Here is a 14,202-nt window from a genome sequence, read left to right on the forward strand (position 1 = left end):
TTGTGTCTATATTTAAGATAATTAGCTTTCACATTATACGTATTAGAGATGAAAAAGAGATTTAAAAAAATAAAATAAAATACGTAACTTTTAAAAGTGAGGGGCCTAAAGAATCAATGGATAGAGAAATGGTTCACATATAACCAATAAAACTCACCACGGGATTATCAGAGTTTAAGTTGTCCAATTGTTGTTATTTTTACCCACCCACATTGGACTGAGTCCACTATGACGTCTCTTAGAGGGAGAGTGTGTAACATCCAAGCTCTGTGGGGCCTATCATGATGTTTGTGTGGCATTTTCTCCATTTGTTCACTTTTGTGACCTTATTTTTCACCCTACATGACAAAAATCAGCTCAATTAATGACTTCAGCAGTTTATATCATGGGAACAATGTAAAATCACGCATAAATCCTTTAAGGGTGTTTGGTGAGACTCAAATGAGTATTGGATTAGGTTTCCTTTTGGCATCTCTTCATCCACTTGCTCATCTAACGGGTTGTGGATGGCATATAAGCAACATGGAAGGTTTCTATGATGGCTGTTCTCATCCTCAGCCCTTTTGTAGTGTTGCCTTGGGGGTGGAGAGAGTGAGAGAGAGGGCGGGTTAGTTTCACACACATCACCGGTGGCTGCATAGAGTTCTATTATTACACACTCTTCCTCAGCAGGTGTCATAGAGGATTCCATTCCACCCACATTAATGATCCAGTCATGCTCCCAAGCATATAGTGGAGAGGGAACTACATGGGAATTTTACACATCCACATTTAGTACATAGACAAAATGACACCTTTAGAAAAAATGGGCCAATTTGGAAGGTAGGATTAAATGGTATGAAATTGCATTTGGTCTAATGTAAATTGTATCCGATATTTGAAAATGATAGAAAGAATTGAATTAATCCATATAAGTAGGAGATAAGGTATAGGATTTCAAATTTACTATATTTATGGGCCCCACATTAATGCATATGTTTTTATCCACGTTGTCGGTCTAAGTAGGTTTCACTTAATATAGTGTTTGTTTCATAGAAGAATTTGATCCCGCATGTGAGGCTGGATAATCAAAATGTCATGGTATTTTCAAACATATAATTGTTGTGCAACAAGCATGTTAATTGAGGTCTTGTTATTGATTCCTAAGTGGGGGTGGCCAACAGTGAAGTGTGAACTGACAGTGGGTGTACTAACAAGCTAACAAAAGAAACAAAGAAAGAAAGAAAGAAAGAAAGAATAAAAAAGCATGTTAACTCCAACTAATGCAATTTCATACCACTTAATTCTGCATTCCAAAATACCCTAAGATTTTATGGTTGAGATCTTCTAATCATAGAAAGTTTAGGTAAGTTAATGCATGGATGAATGTGATGAGGTCGATCAACGCCTTCCTTAAGGATAACTACTACAAATCTATGGAGCTTCTTTGAACTCATAGAGACTTCTCAAATTTATGAGTAAAATAACAAGAAAAATAGAAATAATTTCTAAAAAATTCATAATTTGATTGATGAATTCTCTAATGTGTCCCTGTTACATCATTAATATATATATATATATATATATATATATATATATATATATATATATATATATATATATATATATATATATATATATATATACACACACAATTCGTAATTATCAAAAATAACAAAATTCTAACTCTAATAAAAATCCTAATTCTAATAAAACTATTCTAAAACCTAATTTTTAAAAATAAAAATTCCTAATAAACTTTTATTAGAAGAATCCTAGCATAGTTACAAGTTATTCTTAAAAAAAGAAGAAAATTTAAACTTTAAAAATAAAAATATTAAAAAATTTGAAATTATTAAAAAAAAAGTAAATTTTTCCTAAAAATTCGTTTTTAAGCTGAAAGTGCGCGTTTTTTACGAAACGGACAGATGCGAGCCACGTCGTGGGTCAGTTCATCTCGGATGGCCTGTTTCAGTAAAGATTGATAGGCTGTGCGCCCCATAACAATACTCGAATCAAAAGTTATGGTCAATTTAGGGTCCACCTTCTTTTGGCCTATCCATACTAGGAACGTATCTATGACACGTTCTACATCATAAGCTCATTCAAGATGGAGTTAAATAGATATCTGTGGCACGTACTCGTCGATAATTCCTTGATAGAGTTGATTGTAAGCAACAATACTTAGATTCCACGTCTAATGATAATATATAAATTTTCCATAAGGCATTTTAAATATTTTCAAATACTACAATGTTAGTTCATTACCATCAAATGGATTTGGTCATCAAACTCTAAACCTTATCCTGACTAATTAATATCCACACACAAATCTTCTTATGCCATTTCCCTCTTTTAAAGGGTAGCAAAGTCCTACCCTAGCCTAGATGGGATTAGTACAGGTAGGACTCTATGAGGCCTACCATAATGTATGGGTTTTATCCACAATTTATCCATTTTCCAAATAATTTAAGTATATGAAGAAAAAAAGAGGTAGATTCAAGGTTCAATATAGATCGGTCGCCTACCATTAGAAATTTCTTAGGGACTACAAAAGCTTTAGATGAAGTTAAAATCTATGTGAACTTATGAATAGGTTGGATGGCTTATAAACATCACAGTGGGCATTAGGAAGGTTTCAACAATGGGTGTCATTATCACTGTTGCTTCCTATGGTGTGGTCCACTTGAGTTGTGGATTTGCCTCATTTGTGGGCTCGTACTCTAGAATGGTATGTAAAAATGGATGACCGGCGTGGATAAAACCCGTACATCGTGGTGAGCCTCATAGAGTATTTGTGTGCATCAATTTTCATGACATAATTAGCTTCCTTTTCAAAGTTATTAATTAAACCAATGTAATTCTCGATTTCCGTTGCACATGACCAAAATGCTTTTGTGTCCAAAACCCGTTGGCAAAATTATAATATGTTTTTGGGTCCAAAATCAGTTGGCAAAGCTACAGGTAGAGTTATACATGAGTTGAGTTAGCTTGGTTAGCTCGCTTGACTCACCTTGGCTCGAAATTAGATTCAGACTGAGTTGAGCTATTTTTTGAGGTTGAAATTTTTTTGAGTTGAGTTCAAGCTTACCTGAGCTAGACTCGACTCAAATCGAACCTCAACTCGAATTGACTAGGATCATATCATCTCAGTGACTTAGTTATTTTAATATTGATGTTGCTTGACGAGTGTTTGATGAAATGACTTAAGGAAGTGTTGCTACGAGTGTGTATATTCTCCATGAGATCAACTTATGTTCAGGAAATAATGAATACCAAACAAATCACTATTTTTTATTTTTTATTTTACATTATAAGCTTGTCCTCATGTCTTGATTTTGATGTTGCTTATCAAGTGTTCGATGAAATACATGTAAAGTATTATTACTGTTTTATGTTCTGTAAGAAATTGAAGATGTATTTTACATGTTTAAAAAAATGTTGCACAAGCTTAAACTCAGCTTGAACCGACCCAAGCTGGTGATTGAACTGAACCTAGCTGCCCAAACAGGCTCAAGGACTAAGCCAAGCCAAGTTTGAGTTAAGGTTAGCTAATGGTCGAGCCAAGTTTGAGATGGGGTTAGCTATGGCCGCGCCAAGCTCGACTCGGTTCAATTCGTGTACAGACAGTTATGCTTACCATGTCAGTATTTTTAAAACGGTGGTAAACTATTACAAAGAGAAATTCTTCGGGAAAAAAAAAAAAACTATTCCAAAGAGGAATCTCGATTCTCATTCCGCATGAAGCACGAATTTGTTTGAAAAAGGAAGAAAAATATTTTGCTAGTCCACCGTGCAACCTGTTCACATGCACTTCAGATAACACACGTGAGAACCTACCTTGGACATCTGACCCGTGGGCCTTCACATAGAAAGCTAACATGCATGAAAAAAGTAAAAATAACACAAATCCAGTGAATATGTAGGGCAGTCTCCATACCAAAAGAATGGACGGTTCAAAGGAGATTTGCCGATGGCGCACCTTCAGTGTACACGTGTGACCCCCCTGATAAGTGCACTAACCTGAGTTTCGTACACGTTCATCTTCATGGTTGAAGCCACGTCATACACCGTTAAGTCGTCCACTCACTTGCTAGGCTGACACGTGTGCTGCGTGGAAAGGGAGCGCGACTTCGGTGGTTCCCCCGGATCCACTGAGGTGGGTGGATCCTTGACTGTGGGACCCACCTTGATGCATGTATTTAAAATCCACGCCGTCCATTCGTTTATACAGATCATTTTAGGAGTTTTTCCAAAAAAGAAAAAATGAAACATGTGAAAATCTCAGGTGGACCACACCACAGGAAACAATGGTTATTAAATATCCATCATTAAAAACTTCATAGGGGCCACTAGAATGTTTACTTGAAATCCAAACTGTTGATAAGGTCACAAATACTTGGATGAAGGTACCAAAAAATATCATCTTGATCCAAATCTTTTGTGGCCCACAAGAAGTTTTTAATGGTCAACTACACTGTTTCCTATGGTGTGGCCCGTATGATAATTATTTTCTATTTAATTTTGGGAGTCATTCTTAAAATTATCTGTATAAACGGATGAACGGCGTGGATGTAAAATAAGTAATCAAGATGGACCCACAGTCAGGGATCCACCCACCTCCGCACCCGTGGAAAGGTCAGTAAGGGTGGCGTGTGGAGCTAAAAGAGCTCGTCAGAAATGGATCATTCCATCACAAGCGGAATATGCCGTGATTTTCTACGGGGAAAGAGAGTTTTGTTATTTTCGGCACTCCAAAATCTCGTCACACTTTGTACATGCTCATGACATGTGGACCGTCGGTCTGTTGGCCTTACTCCAGATGGGCCATTAATCGAAAAATCCATTGCACGTAAACAAAACCTTTTAAACCGTCGAATTATTATCCTCAAAAATCGTCCACAGTGGCCACGATGATCTAGCCGTTGAGAAATTTAGAGTTAGTCATTTTGATTATAGGGCCAAAAGATGAACGGTCCAGATATCATAGATGTATACCACTTCCGTTTTAAGGACGTTTAGCGCTAGATGGCTAGCTTGATTGATGGGAGATAATAGCTAGAAGCGGAAGAGCACGAATAGAGCTATTTCTGTCCAGATTTCATGTGGAAGGGCGATGCATCATTCCGAGCCGTACATCTAGTTATGCTTATGATTTTTAGATATAGAACATGGATATTACACATTCCTATCTATCGGATCCATATTTTGTTTAGTACCAACGATTTCAACGGTTTGCATGGCATTGATTAGATGGCTAAGATCATCTGATGGATGTTTACTTTGAACAATTTGCCATCACGGTTAAGGTCCAGAGCCTAGACTTATGTGTCATCATGCCACGTGTGCTGCCGAGAGATGGCTCTACCCTTGGTTAGAGGTGGCAATGGCTCAGGTTAGGTCAGCTTAAGCCCGGCCCATATACTAAAGAGGCCAAAAAGTTCAGCCCAAAGCCAACCAGTAATGTAGCCCAGGCCAACCCACTTAAGATCCATCAAGCCCAAGCATAACCCATTTAAGTGTAAGTAGGTCGGGCTGATGGACCCCATCCAACTTGACACCACTATACTTGGGTTTGGAAATGAAATATGGAGCCAAGGGCATGCCCAACCCTGACAATATTGAACTGCATATAAACCATTCACACGCATACCACATGGGTACTCGATCCCATAATTTCAGCGTAGCAATTGAGTTTGTTTTTATTTTACTTTATTTTATATATCCACTTGTGCCCCACACACACACTCAAACTATGGTGGGTGCGGGAAAACCTGACCTTCTGTAGAAATAAATATACATATGTATTATGACCAACATACATAATATAATGTACAATACTCTATGCGAAAAATATAAATCATGACAAGAACTGTGCAAACAATGGATTCTACTACTATAACAGCTTGTTTGGGAGTGTCGTTTTGAAACCCCCGAATTAGAAACCCCTTGGATTTGCAATCCTTCCAATGTGTTTGGCACTTTGGAGTGTGAATCAACTTCAATCCAAAAGTATTTATCCATGGTATATTTATGAGGGTTTGAATTTAATTATTAAATCAACTTTAATATCTCTAATTAGTGAGGTATGTAATTTTTGATACAATGGTTGCGATAAGCCCGCTGATTTACATGGACAATGTTTAGATGGTGCTGATCATCATTAGTGGGCCAAGTCCCCAATAAAATGATAGTGTATAGTGACCCACATGTTATACTTGCAACTATTGAAATGACTTTAAGTGTAATCCAAGCTCTCACCATAGATTGCAAACCTCCTCAGTTACTTTACGCTACCAATCAACCAGGGGACTTGAAACCCCCTCCAATCCACGGTGCTGAACGACCCCTAAAGTTCCATGGTCAAAATCATTTATGATTGGAAGTGACCCAAGGCCTACAAGTTGTGTTGTTGGATGTTTTCTTAACATTTGTTTATATATCAGTACGTTTTTACGATATTTATTTATCATCCATGATTGTAGACTTTATTTTATTACTATTATCTTGGAAGTCATAAATATTATTTAATAATGTTATTTGATGGTTAAACATTTGATTTTATATGTTAAATTATTAATTAAACTAGCCCAACTCAATCTAACCTAATTCAATCAATCTCACCTAACCTAACTTGAATTGTATTAGGGTTTAGTATATAATATCTAAGGTTGAGCCTCATGTGGATCATCTAGAGGTTGGGTTGAGAGAGGGCACTTGCATGCGGCATGTCATGCAACCAAAGGCTTATAAATTATGTGCCTAAAACAATCTTAATTTAGGGTATATTTGGATTGTCTTCTACCACGAATATAAAAAAGTAATTATTATACATTTATAATATTTATTTAAAGATATAATTTAGCATATAATTAGATGGTCAATTACATATGTAAAGAAGAGAGGCAAAGGAATAATCAATTAATTTAAGTTTACATTATATTTCATTAGAAACCTCTTATTCCAATAGGAGAAACTATACATTTCCCATATTAGTTTGACATTTTAGTAATAGTCAAGTATAGGCATTTTAAATATACCATTTTGTAACATGATCAAAATATGTTCACCGTGAGAAATTGCAATCCGTACACGCCCTCAAGGATTGCAATATCTGAGATCTACAAAAATTTGTTTGCTGAAATCTAACCATTGATTATTGCTCTTGTGGCTAATTGACCAGTAAATGAATCACTTGAGTATAATTCCTGTCATATAGACCCTTTTAATGTGGGTACATTATATGAGAAATTTAATTTAATTTACACATTTTCATGTGTTCAATATCTAAGTGCCCGAGTATTATCCATCACGCTCTGCCAGAGTATATATTTATTTTTTAAAACGGTGCCAAGTAACGAAGTTTGTCTCCAAAACCTTAAGTTTGGGCGGGTCGGGGTTTTGGAGCGAGAGAGAGAGAGATGTCTTCTCTTGCAATGGCGCTGCTGCAATCTCCTTCCCTTTCGATCGAAACCCTAGAATTCTAGGCCCGATCGAGAAATGGAGAAAGGTCTGATCTCTGTCGATCGATGGGGCGAACAGAGCCAGGCCTATTTCCTCACTCACCTCCACGCTGACCACACCAAAGGCCTATCTTCCAAATGGAAGAAGGGCCCTCTCTTCTGCTCTCCCATCTCCGCCAATATCTTCCCTGCCAAATTCCCGGGTTTCAAACTCTCCTTGCTTCGGATCCTAGAGACTGGATCTCCGCACTCGATTTCTTTGATCTCTCCGACTTCCGGTTCGAAGATTGGGGTTCAGGTCACGCCGATCGACGCCCATCATTGCCCCGGTACACTATCTTCAAACCGACTCTTATTATTAATATTAATATTATTATAATTTAGTTCTTTTTTCTTTTTCAAGTGATCAAAGATTAGAATGTCGATTAAGATCTGAATTCAGTGAAAAAGAATGCATTTTTGTATCTCCGGATTAGGGTTGCAGATTTTGAACTGAATTCCATAGCTGGTAATTATGTTTAGTTCAATAATTAGGTAGAATTATCTGGTAATTCTTTTCAGATTATTGATTTTTATATTTACAGTTTAATTTAGGATAACGCTTTATCTGACTTCTTTTTTTTTTTGAACTTTCTTATCGTTGTTTTTTTATTTGGAGACAGCATGTGGTGGTAAATGCTTATATCTGAGTCAGTTATCGAGTGCTTAATCTCTGTAAATCTGGCAGGCGTGTACAACATCCGGATGATGGTGGGGCTCTTGTGGATGAGGCATAGGCTAAAAAATGAGAATGGTGGGGTAATGTTCGCCGCTGGGTGAATGGCTTTTGATGATTAAGGATGGATGGTTAGAAAGTCCAGCTGACGGCTGGCATTGAGTGGGCACAAGTCTCTGATTTTCCAGCTAGTATCATCTGACCAATGTTAGCTAAAACACAATACCTCCCACATTTTTGTTTTGGACCGAGCATTCCGGAATATGGGTCATTTTGCGATCTAGATTGCTATTTTAAGTGACCCAAAATTATGGCCTATATTCTTACTATTGATTAAGATAACACTAAGCATGCTGCTGGGTGTGTAATAATGACATTTATAGTTTTATATATAAATCGCAATATGAGTTTATATATACAATGATATTGCATTCACAATGTATTAATTGGAGTGATGCACATGATCTTACACCTAGCATACCACGTATTGGAGGAAGTAGCACCGTGCATACCCATTCCTGTACCACATACCAAAGCAATCTGCAATCCAGGTATCCTTGCATCTGACCAGTTTGATTTGTGGTGTATGGCCCATCCACACTGGGGCCGAACAAATAAATGGTAGGAATGCATACATAGCTAGAGCATGCCGTTTTGTCTGGCTGAGAACCATCTAACACTTCTATTGAAATACAATCATCATCATCTACGCCTTATCCCAAATAATTGGGGTGGGCAAATACGATCATTGTTTTATTATTCTAATTGTCCATTTCCTATGCGATATCTCTTTATCCTTGACAAATAACTTTGTTCAACTCTTATTTCTTTGAGCTAAGTGCATTGTGTTTATGGTGTATCACTCGTCTATAAAATATGATTGGACCTGATAATATTACTGTATGGGCCATTGGCATATGGAAATTCTTGTACTTGCTGACCCATTTTCTTTTGTTAGTTCTTTTTTCCATAAGAGGGAAAAGGTCTGCGCTCTATATAATTTTATTAGGCATGTTTTATCCTCATAGAAGTTCATCTGTTCATGGTTTTTTGTAGGACAGGTGCTGTAATGTACTTGTTTCGTGGGGACTTTGGATGCATGCTTTACACTGGTGATTTTCGTTGGGAAACTGCCAATGACAGGGCACTGCTGGGGAAGAGCATGCTCCTTGGTGCTCTCGGGGGTGATGAAGTAGATTTCCTCTACATAGACAACACTTACTGCAATCCATCATTTTCATTCCCTCCTCGTGAAGTTGCTGCTCAACAGGTTTGCTTCCGTTATGTTCTTTCTAATTATTCTGTTACGCTTGTGAAATTGCTTGCTTGTGAAAACACATAGCGTCATTACCATGATGAGATGGAGTTTGAATTGAAAGCATGCTTGTTTGGAAAGTGAGGGAGGAAATTCCACTATGAACGGCTCCAAATGGGAGCTTCTTTCTTCAAATCAAACAAATGAGCTCACTTTCCAATGGACATTGCACTCAAATGTAAATATAATAAGTTGCACACTTACATTTCAGTGACTGTCACAGCTTGAATCTGTTCTTTCTTTAGTAGAGATGTTCAATCTCTTCCCCGAAACTGTGCAGTTTTGAAGAAAACAATGGCAATATTCTTACTCACAAAGTTTGCGGTTTGGTAGAATCCATTTCTATGAGAGGTTTCTAATCAAATGCATCTATATGCCCACACATGTAGGACCTGCAATCTTACGTGCCAATTGCCCCATGTTTACAAGATTCAAGCTGTTTATAGGTTGCCCCCACTATACATGTGCCCTAACCCAGCTGCAGGCCTGTCCACAAATCAGGTAACGCCAAACATATATGCTGAATATGGACAATTTAGCTATTTTTAACCATCCAGTTTTTGTAAACGTGTGGCCCACCTGATGAGTGGACTGGCCTGATATCATGTCCAGGGCATTTAGAAGGGGACTCTTCCTGGTCAGCAGCTTGGATATTGAACAGGTGTGGTCAAGTTGGCACATGTAGCTGAGGGTAGGTTTGCAGATAGAGAGGTGCAGTTACACAACTAGTAAACCTCTATCCACAAATGGCGAAATTATGAGATTGATATCTCTCTGTTACATTAACCTTCAATAGCCTTCGTATCATTGCTCATCTTGTTTAAATGAGAACACAGCCAAGATGTGCTCATACTAAAGTCCAATGATCTTGTACAGCACATCCCACATGCTATCAAAGGGTCACGAGTTACTACTATCATAGCATTCATCCCATCCATAGTTCAAAAACTAGAAAACTCGACTTGAGTCGATGTTCAGTTGGGTCAGGTTGATTCGAAGACTCGACCTATATCTTATAGGTGATAAAAAAAAATTGACATAATAAAAACATGGAACAAAACAGCATTGCAACATATGCTTCAATGGTTAAGGTTTTGCTTTGCTTAGTTGAGGTTGGGGGTCCGAATCATTGCCAATATATATATATATATATATATATATATATATATATATAAATGAAGTCCCTCCCGAGTGCCACAATTCTATTCATGGTGAGTAGTGTCAAGTCAACTGGATGAGTCTCATTGAGTCCAGGTCAAGTCATGCCTAGTACTGAGTTTCCCAGCGACTTGGCTCGAAATCTCAGTGTGTTGAGTTGATTCAGCAAGTTTTGAGTCAAGTCAGCAGTTGTTAGAACTATGATCTGATCTGATCATGACTTTTGAGATTTTAAAGTTCGTGGTGAATTAAAGAATAAGTGATATGAAAATCATATTGGGGTTTCATACTGTTTTTGGTGGCTGATCAACAGGTTATCGATGTCATTGCTTCTCATCCTGATCATGACATTGTCATCGCCATTGATACGCTTGGGAAAGAAGATCTTTTGCTTCACATTTCTCGCACTTTCAGGACAAAGGTTTCCTCTTCCATGTTATTTGATAATTGCAAACTTACACTTCCTATTTTGGTGTTGAAGCTTGCCTTCATTCTTTTACCATATTCATGGACTATTCAATTGTTTTCATTGAGCCGATATCATTATTATTAATTTCAGCAAAATTTCTTTCTCATTTCTATTTTGTGACTGCTTTTTAAAGATCTGGGTATGGCCAGAACGTTTGCAAATCATGCACCTTCTCGGGTTCAGTAACATCTTCACAACAAAAACCTCTCTTACAAGAATTCGAGCCGTTCCCCGCTACAGTCTCACGATCGAAAATCTCGAGGCACTGAACACCATACACCCTACTATTGGAATCATGCCATCTGGACTGCCATCAGCGATGAAACCCATTCATCGAAAAGATGCTTCTGTTGGATCTTCCCCTTCACTTCAGCATAGCAGCAAAGTTAGTAGAAACGGCACCGATGGAAAGCCAATCTCCCGCAAAAGCTTCCACAGCTGCATCTATTCCATCCCTTACTCCGATCACTCCTGCTTCAATGAAATACAAGAATTTGTTAAGCTCATCAAGCCGTCGAACATAACTGGCATTGTTTCTTCATCATTTTGTTATGTCAACCCTCGGCACTTCTTTGGCCACCTATGCGGATCTAATCAGCAATCGAATAAGCCATTAAAGAAGTTGAAAAGGAGTGAAATAACTGAGAATGACAGAATCATCCAACCTGAATCCATTCTTGGGTGTGATAAACTCAATGAGGAGAAGGTGAGGGATAAGAATACAAAGATTGCTATTCTTAGCATACGGAGAAGAAGGGTAAGCATAATAAGGCAAGAGGGGTGTGGTGCTAAGATCGCTGAAACCAATGGCATCTGTAGATCTGATTTCGATGCCGGAATTACATAACCGGAAAGGGTTAAAATGACTCTGCTGAAAGATGGGTTGTTGTCTCATGGGAATGATTTCTTGTCACTGTATGTTTTGTAAGAAGATTTGTACATTTGAGTGGAAAAATGTCATGTGCTACTGCTACTTTGATTCTAGCATTAACAAAGGTTTGATCTATTCTCTTGGTTTGTAGGATGAACTGGTTTGATTGTTTCCGCCTAGACAGTTTCCATTGCTTCTTGAATTAGTTGAACTGATGTTGTTCTGGCTTTATGCCATATAATAGGCACGGTTTTTCGTTCCATTCAAACTGCCAAGGTGGCATGTGCATATGATGATTCTATGTTCATTCTGTGGACCCTACTTTGGATGGGCTGTGGTCCAAAAGATAGTACTGAATGGTCTGTCCTAGCTAAATCCTTGTTCTAACTCCAATAACCGGTGAATAAGTGTCGAAATTTAATCAGATGGCCAGGATCATCTAATCACTTTGATTTTTGTGATGTGGCCCATTCAGGTGGTCTAGAAGATCAATGGTCTCAACAGGCAAAGATTTGTGCTGAATGTGCGGTGGAGATGCTGGAGATGGGTGAACTCCCATCCCTACCAATGCTCGTTAGCACCCTGGAACAACAAGCAACAATTGTGGTTGTGAGATCTGTCGGCAGCCCATGTTATGAACTGTTTGATCCTGATTGGACGGTTGCTAGATGTGTGGACCACCAGCTACACTTGTAAGTGGGCTCCACATCTGACAAACTTTAGGATATCTGACAACTCTCCAATTGGTAAGATAATCAAATGCTGGGTATTTCTGATACATCTTCAGTAGTTTCTTAAAGAATGAAGCTGTCAGCTGTAAATCGACATGATTGTGTTAGAGACTTGAAAATTACAAGAGGAAATGTTTTCCTGCTCATTAGCAAACCTTTAAGATGATAGGAGTCTACTTGGATGAGGGACGGTTCAGATTGGATGAACAACTCATAAATGACAGTCCCCATTCAATGGGGGAAAGGCCAAATATCAAATGGTTAGGATCTTTCAAGAAAGACCAAATATCAAACGGTTAGGATCTTTCAATCTTGAACATTTCTTAGGCATTCTCCATCCATGTAAGGATCCATCAGATCAACTGAACCCCATGCCTGGCAATCAAGGAATCCTGTCGGTCAGTACTCAGCAGAATGTACCATTTGATGGTGAGCAGGATTGAAGGGATATGGCCCAACGTCCATCATACACATGCCATTAGAGATGGTGATCCGACGGTTCAACTAGTGGGCTCTGCTGTTAACGGATGATGGTTCAATAATCACCCTGATCAGAAAATCCTAGCCTTCATTCCAACTCACTTTTTCCAGCCCAGCCCAATTAGCAGGAACAAACATCACGTGTATGTTCCTGTATTTCTATAATCTTGTATCGGGTTTTAGGTCGCATCAGGTCGGGTCATATGGCCTCACTGGAAACGGATTGGCTACTCCCCAGCCACCAGCCAATGGCTAGTGGTCGGTGTTCTGTGGGCCCATGATGTATATATTTCATCCATGCCGTCCATCTATTTTTATAGATCATTTTAGGGTAAGAGACCAAAAATGAGTATATCCCAATCTCAAGTGGACCACATTACAGGAAACAGTTTTGAATGAATGTCGACCATTAAAAACTTTTTGGGGCCCATAAAAGTTTTGGATCAAGCTGATCTTTGTTTTTTTTTTTCCCCTTCATCTAGGTCTGTATGACCTAATCAACAGATTGGATGTCAAATAAACAGTACAGTGGGCCTTAGGAGGATTTTAATGGTGGATATCCAATCCCTATCGTTTTCCTGTGGTGTGGTCCACCTGAGATTTATACCCCTCTCATTTTTGGGATCAAGCCCTTAAATGATCTGTAAAAATGGATGAACGGCATGGATGAAACACATACATCATGGTGGTCCCACAGAGCAATGACCACCAGCCACATGGCTAGTGGCAGGGGAAGTAGCCAATGCGTTTCCTAGCTCACTGATAACTTAGGACGAGGATTTCCTGCGAAAGCCTTTCGCAGGAAGTTCCTGCGCTGGAAACTGAGATGGAGCCCACCGTGATGTTTGTAATGAATCCACTCCGTCCATCCGTTTTCTGACATCATTTTCAGTTATAGAAACAAAATTTATCAGGATTCAAGACCCAAGTGGGCCGCACTAAGAGAGAAGGTGGTAAGGAAAATTCCTACTGTTGAAACCTTCCTGGGGTCGACAGTGATGTTTACATGCAATCTATACCG

The 14,202-nt window shown here is 38.5% G+C and overlaps 1 protein-coding gene across 5 annotated transcripts; it reads left to right on the top strand.

Annotated features, from left to right (window-relative positions):
- Nucleotides 1-7,347: 7,347 nt before the first annotated feature.
- LOC131237218 (uncharacterized) lies at nucleotides 7,348-12,847 on the top strand. Of its 5 annotated transcripts, none has more exons than XR_009167111.1 (6): nucleotides 7,348-7,771; nucleotides 9,219-9,427; nucleotides 10,944-11,051; nucleotides 11,233-12,095; nucleotides 12,215-12,329; nucleotides 12,446-12,847. XR_009167111.1 is itself a non-coding variant. In XM_058234904.1 (4 exons), exons 1-4 carry the CDS (start codon nucleotides 7,480-7,482, stop codon nucleotides 11,944-11,946), a joined length of 1,323 nt encoding a protein of 440 aa, XP_058090887.1. In that variant the 5' UTR covers nucleotides 7,348-7,479; the 3' UTR covers nucleotides 11,947-12,108. The 5 variants fall into 5 exon arrangements, 1 of the variants encoding a protein (XP_058090887.1); XR_009167116.1 differs by having other exon boundaries at nucleotides 7,434-7,771; nucleotides 9,214-9,427; XR_009167115.1 differs by lacking the exon at nucleotides 12,215-12,329.
- The last annotated feature ends 1,355 nt before the right edge of the window (nucleotides 12,848-14,202 follow it).

The sequence above is a fragment of the Magnolia sinica genome, chromosome 1 (genome assembly GCF_029962835.1).
Source record: "Magnolia sinica isolate HGM2019 chromosome 1, MsV1, whole genome shotgun sequence".
Lineage (NCBI taxonomy): Eukaryota > Viridiplantae > Streptophyta > Magnoliopsida > Magnoliales > Magnoliaceae > Magnolia > Magnolia sinica.